Consider the following 23,557-nt stretch of genomic DNA (forward strand, 5'->3'; position numbering starts at 1 on the left):
ATGGTAGGCTAAAGGGGAAACTTCGCCAGCCACGTATTGTTCACAGACACTACGCGAATCTGTGATGGTCACCTTCGAAGTCGGGTCCTAGGCGGCAAGCGCAATGGCTACGTCCTCGGCTAGCGCTGAAAATGGAGTTCGATATGAGAGGCCGTTAACATGTGGGTACTGGTGAAGTACGTCGGTCGTATGAAATTAAATGGGCGACGGCCCTGCCACGTCATCCTGGTTGAACCCGTGTTGGTGTCTGAGGGCCCCAGCGCGCGTCTTTCGTCTTCCTTCGTGTGTCTGCGCGTCCATGTTGCGCGGGACAGGAAGGACCCAAAGCTTCTGGCGCCATAGCTCGAAGCTGAGACGATGTATCCTCTGGAGTGCACACGTGTTGGATGTGCAATCGGTAGCAGGCGGGCTATAATGCGTCCTGGTTGATGCACAGCGCAAAGGACGAGAACAAAAACGATGAAGGGGACAGACACAGCTCTTATTTGAGGCGGAGTTTGTCTCCTGGATCCTCCATATGTTCCAAACAGCCGACGCTTGGCCAAGCTACACACAGAATTTCCCATCATGACCATCCGGAGCGGCAACCATCAAACCTACCAGAGAATCTGATACAGGGCCTCCGCCAAGGCGGGAAAGCTCCGAACAGATCAGGTTCTGGCCACCTCAACGCGAGCCAAACACGTTTTCTGGCGCGGCAGGCCGACCCTCCCGAATCGATTCGCCCGCTTCTGACCGCAGCCTTACACCACCGCCACCACGACGCTGTCGTTCGCCATCACCTCGTCGTCGCTCTTCACCACCGCAACCGCAAAACTAGCTGCTGCGGCCGGTAGAGGTCAGGTCACGGACTGGTCGTCTTCCCATTTCCTCTGTATGCCGTTATGTTGAAGAACAAAGTGTCTGTTTGTGTTGGTGGCTTAAATACTCTTGCTTTTGTAGACGCTGGTGCCAATGTTGTGGGTGATCAGTCTTTCAAAAAGCGCCTCTGACAAAAAGTAGTGGTTGTTTGGGGATCAGAATGTCAGTTTTCTTGGTGTTGGAAGTAAAACTTTTCGCCATGTTGGTATCTGCTTCGTTTGTCACACGTGCTGGAGTGAAATTTCGAGTGCAATTCGTCGTACTATTAGTGCCACCAACGATGCCATATTAGATACTTGTTTTTGTAGCGATAGCTACAGTACGGTAGCATTTCGAGCCTTCAGCGTGGCGGCGAAGTGGTGGTGGCTGCGCCGCCATGCTGTCACGTGGTCGGTCACGTGGTGCAGAGCAGCTGCCGGCAGCGCGGCGCCGTGGCTGATGACGTGGTTGGTGACGTGACCAGCCACCTGGTGCGCAGCAGCTGCTGCTGCTGGCGGCACGGCGCGCCGGCGAAGCCGAGCTGCAACAGCATTTGCGCATTGTCACAGATCTGCCCGGAGAACACTCGGACCGAAAGAATGGACTAGGCGACAGGTGCACCCACACAGACGCACATTTATTACACCCTACGTGCGACAAACGCTAGCACACACAACTAATAAAACTAACACAAAACACAAAGACTATCAATACACACGACCCTGAAACACTGCTACAAGAGTCTACTGGTAGCATTCTACTGTTAGCGGTCGGCGTTCGTGCTCACGGTTGGTTCGGTGCGGATGCGATGTTGTATGGGTCCAGTAGCCGGCGTCGAGGTGGCGTTCGACGGGCTCAGGCTGGCGTCGTTGGCTGCGTCGTACAAGCTCCCGGTCAAGGCGCCCGTGGAGGTTATGCCGGTGATGTTGGCATTAGAGGCACCACCCGAATGGGTGGCAACAGCGCTGGAGACGCTCCTGGCCGCAGCAGTTGGTAGCGTCTTCAGTTAACACCCCAGAACGGGCTCAGGAACGGCAGGAAGTCCATGATGCGAAGCCGTAGAACGCGAGCTCACCGGAGCAGTAGCCGGCGTCGCTCTCTTCCAGCCGAGGCGTCCCTGATCCGCCGGAGCCTCCGCTTCTCTGTTCTTCCCCCCGTGCCTCTCTCTCCCTCGATTTTTTATAGCCCTGGCGTTAGTCCACGTATGCTTGTTGTCGTCTTCTCCTTCTCTTCTCCACCAATCATGTTATTGTTGTTGTCCACAAAGTATGGCAAATGCCGACATAAGATGATTGGCCAAGAATTGGGTGGCAAAAAGTTTTTGGGGTAAATAATTCCTGGACGAAATTAAAATGTATAGAAAGGACGGAAGTAAACAAAAAGGAACAAAAAATGAAACGGGAAATGCATAACGGACACACGAGATCGAGACTGATGTTTATAGGCGAGTAGTTAAATGATAATGATAATTGTAAGAATAAAAGTAATATTGAAAAAAATTAAAAAAAAATTAACAAGGTCGCCATCTTGATTCTATTAAGAATTTTGCACGGCAGCAAAAAGAGACTTGTGGCTGTACCCAAGTATGGTGGCTCCAAACGACAAGACGGCTGTTCAAACAAAGGCCAAGCTGTTGTATAGATTTTTCTATAAACCGTCTTCGCATCATGGTTTACCGGCGAAAAAACAACAAAAATGGCCTATGGTTTTGTGGTCACCACAAAATACGCAGAAAAGATTAAGCGCCAACCCAGACCTGCGCAAATAAAAATTTAAGGGTGGGATCTGGCAGCGGAGTCTTGATAGAGATACCTCAACCTGCCGTGAATGGCATGATTGCCTGCTCCACGAATACCTCAGGTGCAGGTAATCATCAGATCTTAAAAGAGACCCAGTTGTCGCCGAAACCTCGCTGCTGTAATGCACGCTGTAGCCGGAACAATAAGTAGCACGGGGCCATTGAGGGACGCCTTTGCCAGGCAGTCCGCAACTTCATTGGCTGTCACACCGCTATGACCTGGCACCCATATGTGTGAACAAGGCTCAAATGCGGAGGGAGTAAGGAATGGAAGGTGCTTAGAATTGGCGAATCTACAGCTGAAGTAAGGGACGAACACAAAGAAAGGGAGTCTGTAATGACAGCCACCGAAGAGAAAGCTGGCTCTAGTTTGCGAAGAGCAAGCACCACCGCCAGAAACTCCTCTTGAAAAATTGGGGTGTAGTCGGGAAGCCGCACAGAAAAAGACCAATATAGAAGTGGGCAATATATACCCGTCCCTGCTTTTTCATTACATTGGGAGGCGTCAGTAGCAATCGTTAAGCTAATAAGTAGGCTTTGTAAATGGTCCTCTAATAATCCATTTAAAATGCGGGGTGGTAACTGCTTAGCGTTTTTCGGGAAAATGTCATCACTGACAATTTATACAGAGTACCCACTGTTTTTTGTCGGAAGGATGTTATGCAAAAGAACATTTAAAGGTTCAAGCAAAGTTTGTACCATGACTATCTGCGGAGTATGAAATCTAGGCCAGTGGACTCCAAAATAAGAAGTCGGCTGGCAACAAAAAGAGACAAGGAGCGGTGTAAATCTGACTCATATGTCCTTAGGTACGTCTGAACAGTTAGGAATTGAAATCTAGATGATAAAGGAGGAATACGGGCTTCAAGATTAAGCACGTTAATGGCCACACATTTGGGGAGGCCAAGGCACAACCGAAGCGCTTCCTGCTCCAAAAGAACGAGCGGCCGAATTTTGTAAGGAGCAGTACCAGAAAACAGCACAGATCCAAATTCTAAAATTGGTCGGACATACAAAACATATATCAGCGAAAGTACATCTCTCCACATTCCAGACCGGAGACTACTAAATCCACGCAACATGCCCACAGCACGAGCCCCTTTCGCTGCGACACGGTCAATGTGGGAGCGCCATGAGAGGCTGTCATCATAAATGACTCCAAGGTATTTTAATGGATAACTTGAATATTTTGTCACCGGTAACTGAGAGATGAACAGGATCTTTCAATTGAAAAACAAGTACAGCGCACTTGTTTACATTAAAGGTGAGACGTAGGTCACCCAACCAACTTTCAAGCACAATGAGTACGATTGCAGGCGCACATAGAGAGATTTAATGTCAGCGGCAGCAGTGAAAAATGCAATATCGTCCGCATAGACGAACGTGCGAATGTTTTGATGGCTGGGAATGGAACTCATTAGAATATTAAAGAGCGCAGGCGACCAGACTGCCCTTTGTGGAACACCTCTGAATTGTTTATATCTCCCACAATTCACACCATTTAGTACAAAAAAAACTCTGTTTTCAAGGAACGCAGATATCCACGCAATTGATTCAGAAACTGCAGAGTATATAATATTTGCAATAATATGTAGTGTTCTACGCTGTCAAAAGCTTTGGATACATCTAATTTCACCAACGCAGCATGCATTTTTTGGTGCCGCGCAAGACGAATGCGACTCCCAAGATCGGTGTGAGCATTCCATAAGGAATACTTTTGACCGAAACCAATTTGACAGGAACTAAGGATATTATTACGGTCGACAAACTCCGAAACACACAGGAGTATGACCCTTTCAATTAAGTTAAAAACGTTTGATGTCAAAGAAATGGGTCTACTATCCAGAGAATAGTCACCACCATTCTTTTTAGGTAAAGGAATCAATTTTGAGATTTTCCACTCAGGAAGAATCCATGCATGTTTGATTGAAAAATTAACCAGCTGCAATAAGGATGTAGGTGACTCCTCAAAGAGGATCCTTAACATTTTTGATGTTACTCTATCAGGGCCAGAGCAGCTGTTGGTAGCCTCAACATAATCGGGGAAAGCACGGGAAGGGTAGTAGGGGGGACATGATGAAACTGGTCCAATGGCGCCACAAACGCGGAGCGCAAAGAAAGTACAGAGGCGAAACGCTGCTCTAATCCTTTGGAAATTGTCTCAACTGTTTCTATTGCTTCTTGCGTAGTCAAAAGACATGAGGATGAATTTTCTAAAGCCGCAATCTTCTTCGCGATCTTAAGAAACCGAAAAGTGCGCGACGATTTCCTGAATTTGATAGGAAATCAAAATGCTCGGATTCATAATTTTCTTTCGATTGTGAGACTGTGCGTTTAAAAGTAGCCGAAATTAACTGATAACCATGCCAATTTTTTGGGAACTGATTGTGTAGGAGCTTCTTCTATGCAGCATTTCTGCGTCTGCATTCCCGCGAGCAATCTGCATTCCACCATCTAGCTGAAGTTCTCTCTTGATGTACGTACCAAAAATTCGAACTTCTTTCGGCATTCCGCAATGGCCAAACATATACCTTTTTCTGTATGTTCTTCAGCAGAATTAACCGCTGAAGCAAGAGTGGAGCGCAAAGAGGACTGAAACTGGTCATAGATTATATATAACCTTAGCTGAGAGCAAGCCGGTGTTAAGCGGTAATTAACATCATAAACAGTAGGTATGTGATCGCTAGTTGTTCCACAATCCACAATCAACTAATTGAGTACAGGAACACTAGGGTTGGTGAAAGTTAAATCAAACAGTTCGAATTTGTGCGCGGATAAATGTGGTCTAACCTGAATTCATACACGAAAGGTTGTTATCAGTAATCCAATCCCAAAGGCGCTTACCACAGAAATCTGTCCTAAAGCCCCACGACACATTAGGAGAATTAGTCCCCGGCCAAGAGAATTGACTTCTGACAATTAAGGAGCAGTAGATCTAGCAGCCTGGTATCCTGCACACCGCAAGGAAATTAAACGTTTACTGATGAAAACGGATAGCACCCTGGAATTTCAAAGTGTAAAGGCAATAACTCAGAGTCTATAGTAGAGGACATGAAAGTAATCTTAGCCCTGTGACAAAATTTAGAAGAAACTAGTAGGAGTAAGCCTCCTCCTCCTGACTGACGATCTTGTCGAAATGAAGAATAACTTTGCAAATGGAAGTGTTTTTCAGATCTAAGCCAAGTTTCTTGCAAAATAATTATGTCTGGATTATGTTGAGGTATAAGGTACAGCAAGTCTGTTGACGCTGAAAGAAGTTACCGACAGTTCGACTGGAGAACTCTTAACACCCCTATGGTTGAGACATCCGGGCAGCAGCAACTGCTGCCTGTCACGGATCTCTCCGGAGAACACTCGGACCGAAAGAATGGACTAGGTGACGGGTGTACCAACACAAACGCACATTTAATACACCCTACATGGCACACACACTAGAACACAAACAAAGCTAACACAAAACACAAAGACTATAAATACACACGACCCGGGCACACTGCTACTAGCGTCTACTACTAGTGTTCTACTATTAGCGGTCGGCGTTCGTTCTCACGGTTGGTTCGGTGTGGCTACGGCGTTGTATAGATCCAGTAGGCGGCGTCGAGGCGGCGTTCGCCGTGCTGCTTGGGCTGGCGTCGCTGGCGGTGTTCGACGTGCTCGGGCTGGCGTCGCTGGATGCGTCGTACAAGCTCCAGGTCCAAGCGCCCGTGGAGGTGATGCCGTTGTTGTTGGCGTGGGTGGCAACAGCGCAGGAGACACCCCTGGCGGTAGCAGGTGGTAGCGTCCTCTGTTGACTCACCGGAACGGGCTCAGGCACGGCAGGCAGTCCACGATGCGATGTAGTAGAACGCGAGCTCACCGGAGCAGTAGCCGGCGTCGCTCTCTTCCAGCCGATGTGACCCTCACCTGCCGGAGCCTCCGCTTCTCTGCTGTTCCCCCCTGTGCCTCGCTCTCACTCCCCTTTTTATAGCCTCGGTGTTAGTCCGCGTATGCTTTGTCGTCGTCGTCTTCTCTTCTCCACCAATCATCTCTTTCCACCTCACCGAATGCTTCTCCACCAATTATTTCTCTCCACATAAAAGAATGCTTCTTCCTCTTCTTTATTCTTCGGTTAATTTGCGTCGTCTTCTTCACACCTTTTTCCTTTAAAGTATAATTTTGGCTCCTTAATATATGTGAACATGGCAAAAGAATGCAGCGCGAAAAAAACAAGGACGAACAGAAGTGGACAGGACAGGGCGCTGACTACCAACACATTTATTCAGAAAGATGAGCAGCTTATATAACGCAGTCCAACACCCACGTGACCAAGAAAATAGCAAACGCGTTCAACTATCTAATACAAAAAAAAAACAAAACGAAGTACACAATATCAAAGTGATACATATCTTGGTAACGCAAAGTCAGCCAAGAACCGATAAAACCGAGAGGACCACGACGAACCGTAAGGTGCACGCATGGAAAATGACAGTCAGCGACCTTTGCCGCCAATGCAGCACGAGGCAAAACGAAAACGAAAATAACAATATAGTCACCGAACACTAAGTAAAAGACGAGGCTCAAAGCAGGGTCGGGGCCAAACGCATAACAAAACAATACAAAACGCAGCGCAAAAGCTGAGTCAACCGTTCACAGTCAAACTGAGTCAAAAAAGTTGAAAGTTCTCTAGAACAAGAATTAAAAGCAGACATGATTAAAAAAAAGAAAAAAAGATGTTCTAGAGGACTTTCAACTTTTTTGACTCAGTTTGACTGTGAACGGTTGACTCAGCTTTTGCGTTGCGTTTTGTATTGTTTTGTTATGCGTTTGGCCCCGACCCTGCTTTTAGCCTCGTCTTTTACTTAGTGTTCGGTGACTATATTGTTATTTTCGTTTTCGTTTTGCCTCGTGCTGCATTGGCGGCAAAGGTCGCTGACTGATCATTTTCCATGCGTGCACCTTACGGTTCGTCGTGGTCCTCTCGGTTTTATCGGTTCTTGGCTGACTTTGCGTTACCTAGATATGTATCACTTTGATATTGTGTACTTCGTTTTTTTTTGTATTAGATAGTTGAACGCGTTTGCTATTTTCTTGGTCACGTGGGTGTTGGACTGCGTTATATAAGCTGCTCATCTTTCGGAATAAATGTGTTGGTAGTCAGTGCCCTGTCCTGTCCACTTCTGTTCGTCCTTGTTTTTTTCGCGCTGCATTCTTTTACCATGTTCACTACCAACAAGCCCAAACAGCCGCTTTAGTTAATATATGTGACAAGGGCACCCTCTCTCAAGAGTTTTTCCATGAAAAACTTCTCCCGTCATACTCATCTTCAAGCTATCCAGCCAACCGACTATCTTCTGTAGCCATTCTGGACCCAGCACACAACACACCGCAGAGGTCCAGCACGCACCAAATGGACACCACGAACACAGCACACCAAATTGCTTGTTCAGAACACTAGCACACCACTGCCGCTGTCCGTACAGAGTCCTTAATAAACGTGTTCGTGTCCACTACACGAACCATTGTATGATCACATAACACCAACAACAGCAGCAACAAGATAAATCTCAGAGATACATTAACACAGCAACAAGATACATCCCAGAGATACATAAGAGCTGTTCAGTTGGCTCTGTTCAGTTGGCTCTTTCTGTATACAAGTCTAACTTGCAACATATAACCTGCGTTTTCCCTGGCCCATCCGAAAACGTCTCCCCCTTGATTTGAAGTAGTGCTGTAATCCTCTGTCTGCATCCAAATTGGGCTTCTTCAGTACCTTATCACCTCCTGCATTTTTGTCCCCACTGCACGTGGGCCCCTCGGCAACATCACTAGTCTCCTCGGCCATTACCGCACATCCTACCTTGGGGCCGTACCGCACGAAACCCCTTTCTTCGTATTTCTCCAACATATTTACATGGAAAACGATCTTAGCGTCAACTACCATTAATTCATAACCGAAGTTCTTCTTCCTCCGCGTAACATGGTACGGGACCTTCCATTGCATCATTAACTTATTATGATACGTGGGTAGCAGTACAAAAACCCTGTGGCTCGGATTCACATTTCTGTGAAGGGTTTTCTCGTTATCGTAGCCCTTATAGCGTTCGCGCGCCCTTTCCAGGCCTTGATGTTCAAGCCTGCATGTTTCATCCAACTTATCCCGCAACTCAAGAACGTACGTGTATATTGTCTTGAGATCTGATGCAATCTCTTTATTAGCCCACAGCTCCTAGAGTACTGCAAGTGAACTTTTAACGGTTCTCGCATATACCATCTCGAAAGGCGAGAAACCAAGAGTCGTTTGCGGTACTTCGCGGTAAGCGAACACAAGAGCTGGGAGATATCTATCCCAATCAGTAGGTCTCTCCTGACACATTTTCTTGATTATGTTTTAGAGGGTGCCGTTGAACCGCTCAACAAGCCCATTACACATGGGATGGTAAGGCGTTGTCAGTAATTTCCTCAAAGACAAAAGGCGGTTAACCTCCTTCATTAGTTCCGATGTGAAGTTCGAGCCCCGGTGACCCAAAGCTTCCCTCGGGAAACCATAACGCGAAAACATTTCCACGATACCCTCCGCCATTTGGATACTGTGAATCGTTCTCAGTGGAATAGCGTCAGGATAACGAGTGGCCACGTTAACCAGAGTAAGCACATATCAATTGCCTTTGGCGGATACTGGAGAGATTGGCCCCACAATGTTAATCGTCACTCGCTGAAACGGTAGGTCGATGGCTGGAATCTTGCCCAGAGGTACGGGACCAACTCTTTCCTTCGGAACTGTGCGCTGGCACACGTCTCATGAGCGAACAAAGCGCTTCACGTCAGTCTGAACACCCGGCCAAAAGAACTCCTCGGTGATCCTAGACACCGTTTTTGAACACCCTGGTGTCCGGCCATAATGGCGCCATGTCCTAAGCGTAGCACGTTCGCTCGCACATCTCTTGGTAAAACCAGCTGTTGGGCCCGCCTTCCTGAACTAAATATGCATTCCCTGTGCAGAAGACCATTTACCAATTGATATTCGAATGACGTTCGACTCTTCTTTCTTTTCACTCTTTCCCCGACTCTTTCGAAGCAGGTCTTCAGGCTCGGGTCTTCTTTTTGCCTAATTGCAATTTCGCCCGGTGTTACGCTCAAGCACATCGCAACAGGAGTAGAGAGCGGCAGCTGCGTTGCTCGGGCTGTTGCTTGAACTCTTGTCTCCGCTGCCGACGAGAAACCGACTGCACCCGTCTGAGCTGTCGCGGGCCTTTCCTCATTTGGTAGTTCTTCAACGTCGAGCATCCTCCACTCGGTATCGGGGTCTTCGACACTTCTTGCACCCGTAATGTTTCCCAAGATGAGATCGTAAATCGGTTGGTCTACGCATTTTGCCACTACCTGTCCAGTATAATATGGCGTGGACACTAGAATCCTTGCTTCAGGAAGCTACCTCATTGTGCTATCTACAAGAGTGACGGCCGACGCTTCCCATGTAAGATCCTCGTACTTCACCAGGGTTCTGCGAACCGAGACTGTGTTGGCTCCGCTGTCTCTAAGCACCAATATTGGACGGTCTCCTATTTGCCCAATCAAAACTGGCATTGCTGCTTTCGACTTGGGTGTTCCACTCACTGCCTCATTTTCCAGCGGCGTTTACTCTCCTTCCAGCTGTGGAACTTTGGGTGGCGTGACAAGTTCTACTCTAGAGTCGACAACGCATGCAGCTAGGTCCTGTGTTCTGTATCGGCATTCATCCAGAGTATGACCCCTCCTCTTACAACCTTGACACACAATCTGTCTTTTTTGGGCAGCATTACTAGTTCGACAGTCAGCTGCACGGTGTCCCACCTTGCCGCAGAGAAAACACCTTACTGGCGCCCTAGATGCACTGCCATATGCTCTTGGTTTTGCCGCATATGTCTCTAGGGTCTTTTGGGTTTCCTCTTTTGCGTTACTCAAATTCCTTAACCTTGAGCCTCGAGGAATTGGTCTGCAGTGTCTGCGAAGTCTTCTAATGAACACAGCTTTCTTTCTTTCGGGAATAGCGTTAGCTTTGAGCTGCAGCACGCTAAAAATTGCTCTGTGACCAGCTTGTCACGCACCCCTTATAAACTCTTTTCTGTGTTTGACATATCAAGCCACCTGTCAAAATAGTTGGTCAGCCTGCAGGAAAACTGCTTCGCGGTTTCCGAATCCTCAGGTTTCGCGGTGCGAAATCTCTCACAAAAATCCTCTGCCGTAAGCCTGAATCTTTGGAGGAGTGCCTTTTTGACTTCCTCGTAGTCCATGGAATCAGCAGCAGGCATCCTTCCAAAAACATTCAGCGCCTCTCCGACTAAACACATGCTCGATGCCGTGGTCCATTCACTGCGCTCCCAGCATTGCCCCAAAACTATCCGCTCGGATCGTTGCATATATACATCTAAATCATCTCTCGTCATCAAAAGGAGCCATCAGCTTCCTTGGGCAAGCTCTGGCCGGTCTAGGAGATTCTGTACCCGCTAAGGAACGCTGATCATAGTCCGTGATCTCCTCATAACCTCCCGCAACATGCGCCTGTTTCCACAAAATAAACTCCGTCTCCCGTTCTATCCTTCTTTTTTCCTGTTCTTCTGCCTCGCGAGCTCTTTTATCTTCTCGCTCTTCCGCCTCGCGAGCTCTTTTCTCTTCCCGCTCTTCTGCCTCGCGAGCTCTTTTCGCCTCGCGCTCTTCTGCTTCACGAGCGTCTGCGCGTGCTTGCGCCCTTTCCTCTTTCTGCCTATCTGCCTCCTCTTTCTGCCTCTTTCCCTCCTCGTCATATAGAAGCATCGCCTCTTCCTTGCTTAACCCCAGCTTGAGCGCCAGTTCTAACGTTCTTGCCAAACCCATACTTTCTGCCGCCGAGAGATCGGAAAAATTCGAGACAAAGCAAAAAAGAAAAAGGAAATTAATCCTGGCAGGCTCACCACTTATCTTTGTCACGGATCTCTCCGGAGAACACTCTGACCGAAAGAATGGAATAGGCGACGGGTGTACCAACACAAACGCACATTTAATAACCCTACGTGGCACACACACTTGAACACAAACAAAGCTAACACAAAACACAAAGACTATAAATTCACACGACCCGGGTACACTGCTACTAGCGTCTACTACTAGTGTTCTACTATTAGCAGTCGGCGTTCGTGCTCACGGTTGGTTCGGTGTGGCAACGGCGTTGTATGGATCGAGTAGGCGGCGTCGAGGCGGCGTTCGCCGTGCTGCTTGGGCTGGCGTCACTGGCGGTGTTCGACGTGCCTGGGCTGGCGTAGCTGGCTGCGTCGTACAAGCTCCAGGTCCAAGCGCCCGTGGAGGTGATGCCGGCGTTGTTGGCGCGGGTGGCAACAGCGCTGGAGACACCCCTGACCGTAGAAGGTGGTAACGTCCTCTGTTGACTCACCGGAACGGGCTCAGGCACGGCAGGAAGTCCACGATGCGATGTTGTAGAACGCGAGCTCACCGGAGCAGTAGCCGGCGTCACTCTCTTCCAGCCGATGTGACCCTGACCTACCGGAGCCTCCGCTTCTCTGCTGTTCCCCCCTGTGCCTCGCTCTCACTCCCCCTTTTATAGCCTCGGTGTTAGTCCTCGTATGCCTTGTCGTCGTCGTCTTCTCCACCAATTATCTCTCTCCACATCAAAGAATGCTTCTTCTTCCTCTTCTTTATTCTTCGGTTAATTCGCGTTTTCTTCACAGCTTTTTCCTTTAAAATATAATTTAGGCTACTTAATATATGTGACACTGCCCTAAACTAGTTTCTTTCTGCTTAGAGCGAATCTGTTGCTTCTTTGATTTCGGCTAAGGATGTGAAGAAGAAGGGTTAGACATGGGGAATCCGCTGCGTTTGAGGATTCGCGTATCCGAATCCACCATCTCTGCATCATGAATAATTAGAGGATTATCTGAATTAGTGGACCGAGGAAGTGGAGAAACAGCAGTTAAATGGGGCTTACTGCTCAGGCAAGAAGTGTTCGGTCCTTAACGAAGGCATGGCTGACATGGCAGAAGTCATTTCAATTTGCATGTCCTGGGTAATCTGCGTTGCCAGAGCGTTAGATATGCACTCTGTGACAGTGGACACTATCCTGTCAACCATCTTAGCCATAGAGGCTTCCACAGCAGTTACTATTGCCTGAGAGATAGACGAATCTAGTGTCACTCCAGAACGGGCTGACACACCTGCATAGCCGTGAGCTCTCTCTTTAATTTCTGATATTGCCTCACGCTGCGAACAGTGTTTGCGGTCGGTGATGTCTAGAATTTTCAATTCATGATCCCGAGAAGGACAATCCATGGAATTTACAGCGTGAGATTCACCACAAAGGCAACACTTCTCGTTTTGATCAGAGCATAAATTTGCTGGATGGTCATTGCCGCATTTGCAACAGCGCAAGGTGGACTTGCAGCCACTAGCACTATAGCCAAATCGCCAGCAACTGCTGCACTGCAGTGGCTTATACGGAAGGGGATCTGAACGGAAGATTAGGGGCCATGCTTCTATTCCTGAGGGACAGGCAGTACCCGCAAAAGTGGCAATAACTGTTTCCGTTGGCACCCGCTCATTGTTCACCTCTAGGCTACAGCGATACACAGCAACAACACCCCCTGTGGAGAGAAAGTCGAGGGTCTCAAATGGAGACAAGCAAGAGTCCACACCGCGAACGAAACCTTTTGTGCAGGCCAGATGAGACGGAATGAAACTATTTACCGAAAGAGATCAAAAAGATGAGCAGTTTAGAAGAACCTTTACGCACGACAGGTCTGGTGAACGGCACAGAATCCCGCCACGCCTAAACTGCCTTACCTCAGTGATTGCCTCATAAAGGGAAGTCGCCGCCTGGAGAGCAGCTCGAACAGTCCCTGGATTGTTAAGTCTGATAGAACCACCATCCTTTGGCACCAGCTCCACTGGAATGCTGCGAACGTTGGAGGGTTGAAAAGCTTTCAGAGGCATCTCATGAGGTGGTAGGGAAGCCGACCAAGCGGACCTCCCCTGGCCGAGAGACTGCTTAGACATTACCTGTGATTTATAAACTCACTGCGTACGTCATCCACACAAGAAAAAAGGTGCAAAAGCACAGGGAAAAAAGAAAAACAGGACCAGCCGCCCTATACTTAGCCTATCCCTCGTCAAGGCATCTTCTTCCCACCTCACGGAATACTTCTCCATCTTCTTTAGTCTTCGGTTAGTCCACGTCATCGTTACCGCCGTCCTCTTCATCTTCTTCAAACCTCTTTCCTTCATACTTTTATTGCGAAATCAATACTGCTCGAGGTTTCCGCTCTTGGTCGTTGTCCCGGAGAATCCACCGTTGACCTTTAGCGTGACTATGTGTGACGTCATACCATCTGTGGAAAAGCGGGGCCCCAACTCGGCTCGTCGCGATCGTCCCAGCGAATCCTCCATGCTGCAGCTGCGCGCCGATGCCGCGAGGAGCGCTCGCTGTACGTGACGTCATGCGAACTGTGGAAAAGCGGCCCCCTAACTCGGCTCTTCGCAGTCCTCCCAGCGAATCCACCACGGTATTTCGGATGATGTGTATAAGGTGAAGCTGCAACGATGTGCTGCAGCTAAGAAGCGGCGGCGTGCAGAAGAAACGAATGAAGAGCGGGAACTACGTTTAGCTAAACGGCGTGCATTTGTAGTCGTTCTGGGGAGCGCGAAAGAGACGCATCAACGACAGAACGTTTATAGCGACGAAGAGACAACGCGCTCAAGAGACGCCAGAAGAACGCGCCGCAAGACTCGAGAAGCTCCGTAACGAAGATGCGGCTAGAAGAAGTGCCACGTCCAGTAGTGACTCTTCAACTGCGGAAGAGACCGCTTTGCATTCTCGAGAGCGTCGGAATGAGACGCAGTGTAGACGACGTGCCAAGGAAACGAAGCTTTCGCAATTCAACTAGGGTTTTCCAAGAGCTACACCACAGCCAATTTTTATTTCAGACTACCTATTATATGTGACACGCATGCGCCGTTTCAAGTGGGACGACGATAAAGAAGGAACGCCCAGAGAAACAGAGCTGCGAAAGACTGACTTCGCGTTGAACTGAGCAAACTCTACTCAGCGAGCTGCAGCTATCGCGTCACTTCAGGTTTAACTAGCGCTAAACCACCACCAAAGTTTTTACTTTAATTCGGAGCCACTCTGGACTGCGGGCCTCGAGAAATTTCTCCCGAGCGCTAAATGCTGCCAACTTTTCTGGACCACTAACCCGACCGCAGTGACGGTGCTTTTAGTGTCATGCGAGGTGTGTTACTACCAGCTATGGCAGCAGTGTTCGCTCCTGTTCACACTTCCGACAGCCTCATGGGCATCCGCTACTTGCTAGTCGAGCGAGATGCGCACAACGCTGCGAAATAGAATGTTCTCGTGCCACGGGCTATCGCTGCCGTAAATGATGGTTGCGTAGAAGTGTGGACAGTCAATACGTCTCCATAACTGGTGTAGAGCCGCTGAGCTCAAGAGGCAGGTGTTCCCGCCGGCCGGCGAGCTGTTTGCCGACACGGAGCCTCCGACAAATGCCCGCGCCAAGGTGCTGGCCTGGTACTCGTTACTGGGGGATAGCGCGGCGGCATGTGTCGTCCCATAAACGACCCTTTCCCCCGCAGCGCGTTCCGGGAAACGCTCCCTTTCTTTTCTTTGCGCGGGCGGCGGTGCCGACCCCGCGTATTCACCGTGGGAGCGAGCGGCGCCGCTTCTGGGCGACGCGCGGGAAGCCGGGAGCACGAGCGGCGAAGAGAGATGAGCACCTCGATTACGCACACGGCCCCGAACTTGCAGACAACGCTGGCGACGGGACGACCCATGTATTGGCCATTTGTTATGTCTCTGCTGGCCGACGCCGTTTCCAGGAAAAGGGGACAAATGACAGTTCTGTGCATGTGCGTGTGCTGATGTGCCTGCCTCGAATTGTCAGCGCAGTCCGACTTCCTGAGGGGAAGGTGCTGTGTACGACTGCGCTTGCTTTTCTTGTTTTGTGCTTTCTTTTGTGGGTCACGTGGGTCTCGCTGGAAGCACGGTGGGCCCGCCTAAATGCCCAGCTATTGGCGACTTCTACGACCCAATCAGCGAAGAGCTGAGGGGTTAAGAGACGATGTTGGCGGGAAGCTAGGGGTTCTCGCCAGGAGCTTTTGACTGGGAGAGCTCTGGCGGCTCCACTCTGTTGTTGATCTCCCTTTGTCCCGTTCTGTCTAAACTCTATCATCCATGTTACTCTAATCTCACCTGTATAAAGATTTGTTTGTTCGTCCCAAGACGAAAATCGTCATCCTCCTTCGCTCAACTGCCAATCAGAATTCCGGGCCGTAACGACAACGAGACGGCCTGACCTCGCTACGCAACAGCAAGCAAGGAAGAAAAGAACCTCAACTGGCGCAGTCGACAGGATTGGCAGCCATCGCCTCCGGCTCGAGCGAAGACCCAGAGGTGTCGGGTCCTGAACACCGGAAGACAGCGCTCGACGGACCGTCAGCGACAGCAGAACTGCGTGACAGCGGAGCTTGAGAGGCACTGGGACCCAGGGACCTTCGGGGTACAGTCGTCCCAAGCGGCCTGCAGGGAGTGGCTTCACGGCAGGGAGCAGCAGAGCGCACCGACGGGAGCGAGCGTCGACGCAACACTGGTGAGCGGGATTTCTTACGATTCGCTAGAGGACTCTCGGCTCGAATTTAAAGGGGTGTATGGTTAGGACGCGGGGCATGATGGCGAGCACGGCGGACAGTGAAACAGAGGAGAGCGGCATGACACCGAAAACATCCACAGATGAAACATCTAACCTAGGGGAAAGCAGAGCGCCCCCGGGAGGGACAGCTCAAGTCGAGACAGGCGGTGAGCTCCTCGGGGTAGCTGCTAATATAGAACCGGATTCTTATGCTTTGCGGCGCCTAGAGCTAGATTTTGAGCTGCAAAGACTCAAACTGGAGGCAGAGGAGCGCATAGCGATGAGGAGGGCTGAACTGGAGTTTGGGGGTGCCAGGCAGTCCCCACCTGTCTCGGATGGGAGCGGGCAGCGGCAGACAGGCCTGGACCCGACCACTAAGTGTGCTAAAGTCCTTAAGGGACTAAGGCTGCCAGCCGACTCAGATGTACCTATGTGGTTTGATGAAGTCGAACGGATGTTTGCGACTTACAACGTCCCCGATTCCAGTAGGGTGCACTTGATTATTCCGACTCTAACGGAGCGGGTGAGGTACTTTTTGCGTGGACTGGGAGACGAAGCGTGCCGTGATTACGAGGCGGTGAAGGCGGCGGTCTTGAGTGAGCTTCAGCTAAGCCCGCCCGAGTATTTAGAGAGGTTCGAAGGAGCGTCTAAACGGAAGGATGAAACATGGGCACAGTTCGCATCACGGGTAAAAACCTACTTCGAGTATTACCTCCGTTCAAGACAAGCGAGCTCCAAGGAGGAAGTGGTTTCGCTCATAGTAGCTGACCGAATTAAGGCGAAGGAAGGCCTTGAGCGCATTCGCTTACGCGAGGGCGAGAAATGGCTTAGGCCAGATGAGGTTGCGCGGGCGATGCAAACTTTCGAGCAGGCGAAAGGAAAGAACCACGCAGTGAGACAGGCGAGCGCACAGCCAGCAAGCAAAGAACAGGCTGGCCCACGCAGCGCGTCGCTGGCCCCATCACGGGCTGCACACGATGGGAAACGGCAGCCCACATGCTACGTATGTCGAGCTGCAGGTCATCTCGCTAAAGACTGCCCGCGAGTCATTCAAAAGAAAGACGATAACCGTAGAGACGCCCGGGCAAACGCGATGACAATAGCAGACCCAGGAACTGTTAGGGACGCCCCGGCGAGTCACTCGGAGAACGTTTTGGTCGCAGAAATCAAGGTGCCTCAACGAGAGGAAATACGAAAGTCCAGGCTGCAACAAGTGCAGCTGGACTGCGCTGGCGTACCCACCGTGGCCATACTGGATACCGGCAGCGAGGTCACCGTTGTGAGGAAGGACCTCGTGCCGAACACGTATCGTGAAACAACGGGCAACATTAGGTTAGTGGCAGCCTTCGGAAACACAATCGAAGCAAAATTAGTAAGTCTCCCCATCGGTCTGAGGTCGTCCGCTTTAGTGTTAGAGCCGCAAAAGGTGCGGATTATTTGTGCACTGACCAATAAGCTCGCCGAAGGAGTGGACTGTCTTCTGTCTAAAGAAGACTGGGAGCTGTTATCACAAGGCAGCCAGGGTGAAGCAGTGGCAGTCTTTGCTGAGACCCCTAAATCTGACGCGACAATTGGCCAGCCCGGTAGCGAGTTTGGTACAGGAAGCGAAACGGTATCTGAGGCGACTATACTTGAAACAAGTGCGGAAGCCCCGCCGGCCGAATTGCGGGATGAGGAAGTGACGGACGCACCGGAGACTTTCAGCCAGCGGGAGAAATTTCGTGCAGCGCAGGTGAGCGACGAAAGTCTCCGAAAGGCTTGGTCTGACGCGAAATCCGGAAAGGGGGGCATGTTCATATCGGAGGGACTGCTGTACCACTGGGACACGATCGCTGGTGCCAGGGTTAAGCAGTTGGTGTTGCCCTGCGAAAGACGTCAGGAGGTACTGCTGCTGGCGCATGAGTCCCTGTGGGGAGGCCATCTCGGGGCCAGGAAAACAAGGGCAAGGGTAAAATACAGCTTTTATTGGCCTGGCCTCGAACAGGAAGTGAAGCAGCACTGTAAAACATGTCACGGGTGCCAAATCCGATCAGACAGGTCGATCCGAGATAGGGTGCCTATCACTCCCCTCACTAGGCCGGAACACCCGTTCCAGGTGGTTAACGTGGATATAATAGGGCCGATTGACGTGCCTTCCGCGCGAGGGCACAAGTATGCACTTTGCCTGGTGGACCTATGTACGCGATGGCCTGAAGTGATTTGCTTGCGTTCACTAACAGCAAGAGCGATGTGTGACGCGTTGCTGACAGTGTTTAGTCGCACTGGTGTACCCGAGGTCATATGTAGCGATCAGGGAACAAACGTTACCTCGCAGCTCACACAGGCGTTCCTCGCTAGGCTGGGATGTTCGCCCCGCTTTTCTACGCCGGAACATCCAGAGAGCAACGGGACCGTCGAGAGGTGGAACCGCGTACTCAAGAACATGATATTTCATGTTATGGGAAAGGACGCCAAAAACTGGGACAAACTAATCCCATTCGTGCTGTGGGCATACAGGGAGGTCCCCCACGACACAACAGGCGTGGCCCCGTTTCGTTTGCTTTACGGCAGGAATCCGACCGGACCGCTCGCGATCCTGCAGCGCACGTGGACCGGTGAGATACGGGTCCCAAGTACACTCAGAGAGGCGCCGGCGAAATACCTTCAGCAGCTTCGCGAACAGATGGAGATAACGGCTGAGGTAGCAGGACTAACGGCTACCGCTCGCCAAGGTAGCTACGCTCAGGCATACAACAGGGCTACACGTGTTAAGAGCTTCAATGTCGGCGACCAGGTGCTTTTGTTCGACACAGATCGTGGCGGCAAGCTCTCACCGAAATGGCTGGGGCCGTTCCCAGTGGTAGGACGATAGAGACAAAATTCTTACCGCATCGATACTGGGGCGCGAAAGACGTCTGTTGTACATGCCAACCGGCTCCGGCCATATTACGCGCGAGTCAGTCACGTAGGCGTAGTGTTAGATGAAGATGAGGAGTTTGGAAACGTAGAGTATACGCGCCTTGCGCGGAAGCCGGAATTCAAGGACAAACTCCGATTAAAGCAACAAAATTGGCCCATCTCAAAGAAGAACAACGTTCCGAAATAGCGGAGCTCTTCGCGAGGTACCCAGAGGTGTTTAGCGAAACCCCCGGGATCGCGGAAGTGGGAACCCATCGGATCGTGCTCGAGGACGGTTACAGACCCAAACGAGCATTCCCGTATCGAGTGCCCGAACTTCTCAGGAAGGAGGTCAGCCGCCAAGTGGAGGAGCTATTAGAGCTAGGGCTGATATACCCAGTCGAAAGCGACTGCGCGCATCCCGTGGTATGCGTGGGTAAAAAAAATGGCTCGGTCCGTCTATCTGTTGATTACAGAGCCCTCAACGCTGGGACGAAAACAGACGCTTTTCCTATGATGCACGCCCAGGAACTCATCATGAAAGTAGGCCAGTCGAAATTTATCACTGTGGTGGATTTATGACGCGGTTATTGGCAGGTTCCGGTAGAACAAAAGAGCCAGCACTTAACGGCCTTCGTGACGCATGACGGCCAGTACGCCTGGCGCGTCATGCCTTTCGGACTAAAAAATGCTGTAGCAACGTTCCAAATAATGATGAACTTACTTCTGTCCAAGCACCAAGGGTATGCCACGGCGTACCTTGACGATGTCGCGATCTTTTCGCAGTCATGGTCAGAGCATCTCGAGTATTTGGAGTCAATCATGAGTCTTTTACGTGAGGCTAAGCTGAAAGTAAGTAGTCAAAAGTGTCAGATTGGCCAGGCGCGCATAAGGTATTTGGGGCACGTGGTGGGAGGAGGCACGCACGGACCAGACCCTGACAAACTCGCCGCTATACGGGACATACACGCGACAACGACAAGAAAGGAGCTCCGTAGCTTTCTTGGGCTTTGCGGATACTACCGTGAGTACGTGAAAGGTTACGCGGAAGTCGCCTCACCGCTGACAGCTCTCACGAAGCGTGGAGTACCAAACCCAATCCCTTGGTCAAACGAAGCCCAACGGGCGTTCGAACAAATGAAAATGTCACTCTGTCGTGCAACTATGCTGAGCACTCCGGATCTTAGCAAGCCTTATTGGCTGTTCACAGATGCGTCTCAGATCGCAGCTGGCGCCTGTCTGGCACAAATGGACGATGGTGGTCGGGAGAGGCCGATTGCCTTCGCCAGCCACCGCTTTACTCCGACACAGTCAAGGTGGTCGACAATCGAGCGCGAGGCTTTCGCCGTTATCTGGGCGCTGAAAAAATTTGACTACTGGGTATTTGGGGCGGAAATAAATGTCGTCTCCGACCATAACCCTCTGTCTTATTTGACCGCGTGCACGCCGCATGGGGCAAAGCTGACGAGGTGGGCTCTCGCACTGCAGCGCTACAACGTAGCGATCACCCACCGGAAAGGGGCCAACAATGCGAATGCGGACGCGTTGTCTCGCCTCCCCAACGTAACATGGGAGGGAGCAGATCGAGCCTGAGCCCCCCGGCGAACGTGAACGTTCCCGCAAGCCAGTGTGTATGTGCTCCTTTTGTGTTTTGTGTCCGCGCTGGTGCCGTGAAAACTGCCCGACTCCTACTCAAGACTGCGGGACTGAAACGGGCAAGAAGGAGGAGGGACAATGTGAAAGACGCCCGTACCGCAGCGTATTTGTGTGGTGCGTTTTTTTTTTTTGCATGAACTCAGTGTCTCATTTGTCATATTTTCGGCTAGTCTGTGCTCATAGCCCAGATATCCTCTTGAGGGGGAAGTTGTAGAGCCGCTGAGCTCAAGAGGCAGGTGTTCCCGCCGGCCGGCGAGCTGTTTGCCGACACGGAGACGCCGACAAGTGCCCGCGCCAAGGTGCTGGCCTGGTACTCGTTACTGGGGGATAGCGCGGCGGCATGTGTCGTCCCATAAACGACCCTTTCCCCCGTAGCGCGTTCCGGGAAACGCTCCCTTTCTTTTCTTTGCGCGGGCGGCGGTGCCGACCCCGCGTATTCACCGTGGGAGCGAGCGGCGCCGCTTCTTCAGACTTCATCCCTCATTAATGTCATCTTTTTTCACGTGGTTTTATCTCATTGTCGTTCAATTCGTGCTTTTTTTCACCTTCTTCACGCGTTTCATAAATTGATAGTGTGGACTTGTCATGCCCCTTGGATGATGTTGTTATTATTTCTGCTGGCCAGAAAGGAAGTTGGCTTCCCAAGCTCTGTGTAGATTAGATTCTGTAGTGAGCAGCGTTACTTTGTTGCCAGTGTTCGCATGAATTGCCGTTTGATATGTACAACGTTTAGGCATTTGTTGATATGGCTTGGTTGTGGTATAAAAGGCAGGCTAGGTGCAATAAACCCCACTTGTAAGTTGGCGTCAGTCCTGTGTTTTGGGGATATTTATGTGAGGTTACACTAGACATTGGGAGGAACTGAAAATATATCGTTTTTAATATACGCAAGAACTTTCAGTACACTTCCTTGCTTGCATTAGTGATGCTTCTGAGTTCACCCTAGTTTCTTTACACTATTTCTTTTCTGAACCTTTCTAGCATGCGTAGCGTTATTACGCGATATGTAAAGTTTTCATTTGCTGTACGTAGGGGCGCGTTATATTATTTGACAAGTAAAAAAGTGAAGATAGGTAGATTATCTCTAATGTCATACCTTACGGTGGCAGACAATGTATATTCGGCAGATAGGTTTGTCAAAATACGCAGAATAATGTTGACGTTGACGTGGTAAGAGTCGCAGCGGAGGATCCCATATTACTAAATCTAATCCACCATACTATGGACAAAAAGGTTGTCAAAGGTGCTGAGTCTTCCAGGAGGTCTATGTTAAAATCTCCGCCAATTGTGAGCTGCTATCCATTGAGGTTTGCGAATAACAAAAAGCTGTCGCAGAATTCAAGGAACGTGGGGCTTACACGCTGAGAACGATGAACAACTAAGTATGTGTCGTTTCGATCTTGCACGCGATACACTTCGTAATTATCGGTGATGGTGCTATATTCGACAGTTTTTAAAACCCGAGTTCCAACTTGCATTGAGGCACCACATCCTCTGCTCTCTTGACGATGCAAGGAGACATGATCGTAGCCTGGCAATATAAGTTATTCTGAGACATTTCAGTATCACATTTCTGTCATCGTGATCATCATCATCATCATTTATTGGCCCTTAAAGACCCCTGGAAGGGGCATTACACAAGGGGGGGGGGGGGGAGCGGAACATCGAAAACTACAAAGTAGGTCACTGTCAAACATTGACACAATCAGTGATCAGCAGGATATATGCAACTACTTTTAATAAGCATTAACAAAATATAAAAACAGCAACAATAAAGAAAAAACAGAGGCAAACAGAAGCAAGCAAGAAATTCTTCACATCATGTTTTCAAATGGGATGTCAGCAACTGCCGAAACTTATATGGATCACATTCTATTACAATATGGTCTGGTAATGAATTTCATTCTTCAATGGCAAGAGGTAGGAATGACTTGTTGAATGTGTTAGAAGAGCCGTGCAGACGTAGAATGCTCATGGAGTTGAAGAGGCGGCGTGATGTTCGGAAATGTGGAAGCAGAAGAGAATCCCGAAGCGAAGGAAAATAGAAGTATAGCTTATGACATAATGACAAACGGGCGATTTTCCGTCTATGCATCAGAGGCTCCATGTCAAGCGATAATTTTATATTGGTAACACTGGAGTAGGTGTCGTAGTTGGAGGAAATATATCGGGCTGCACAGTTTTGAATGGCTTCTAGGCTATCGATTAAGTAAGCCTGATGTGGATTCCAAATTGGGGAGCCAAATTCTAGTTTGGTTCGCACGAAAGTTTTGTAAGCTAGACTACGAATAGAGGGGGGGGGGGAGAAACTGAGGTGCCGTCTGATGAACCCAAGTGATTTCGATGCATCAGCTGCAATCTTCGTGATGTGCTCGGACCATGATGACTTTGAAGTCGAAATTGCACGACTGTATTAACAAATATCATCTCGTTTCAATATAACAGAGCGTCCATTCAAGTTGTTGTTATTTTCGATGGCATTAACGTTTTGAGGCATAATAGCTTCGAGACAGGATACGCGCACAAACAGTATAAAAGTACTATCAATTACTCTGTTTACACCAATCGAAGAGTAGGTGACGACGTCATCACAAATCTGCCACTTGAGGTGTGCGTGCTGCAGCGGCGTGGGTAATGGCGTCGATGACGGAGAGCCAAGAGCATGATGCACTTCTTCGCGGACGATTTCCGCGTGAGCGGCTACTTGAGGCTTGTTGGAAGATGACGACAGGTGACGCAG

General features: G+C 49.9%; 2 protein-coding genes across 2 annotated transcripts in view; one reads left to right on the forward strand and one right to left on the reverse strand.

Moving 5' to 3' along the window:
* Positions 1 to 23,557, reverse strand: part of LOC144097579 (uncharacterized) — a 955,709-nt gene that overhangs the window by 381,909 nt on the left and 550,243 nt on the right. The window lies entirely within an intron of this gene.
* LOC144096891 (uncharacterized) lies at positions 16,325 to 20,867 on the forward strand. Its single transcript, XM_077629718.1, has 2 exons — positions 16,325 to 18,665; positions 20,096 to 20,867. Exons 1-2 carry the CDS (start codon positions 16,325 to 16,327, stop codon positions 20,752 to 20,754), a joined length of 3,000 nt encoding a protein of 999 aa, XP_077485844.1. The 3' UTR covers positions 20,755 to 20,867.

Source organism: Amblyomma americanum, chromosome 7, assembly GCF_052857255.1.
Source record: "Amblyomma americanum isolate KBUSLIRL-KWMA chromosome 7, ASM5285725v1, whole genome shotgun sequence".
NCBI lineage: Eukaryota > Metazoa > Arthropoda > Arachnida > Ixodida > Ixodidae > Amblyomma > Amblyomma americanum.

Excerpts from the sequence above, each read along its gene's own strand:
- LOC144096891 (XM_077629718.1), top strand. The coding sequence starts at position 16,325 with ATGGCGAGCACGGCGGACAGTGAAACAGAGGAGAGCGGCATGACACCG. Across the intron at positions 18,666-20,095 it reads TACGCCGGAACATCCAGAGA|ACCCTGACAAACTCGCCGCT; the intron begins GCAACGGGACCG and ends CGCACGGACCAG.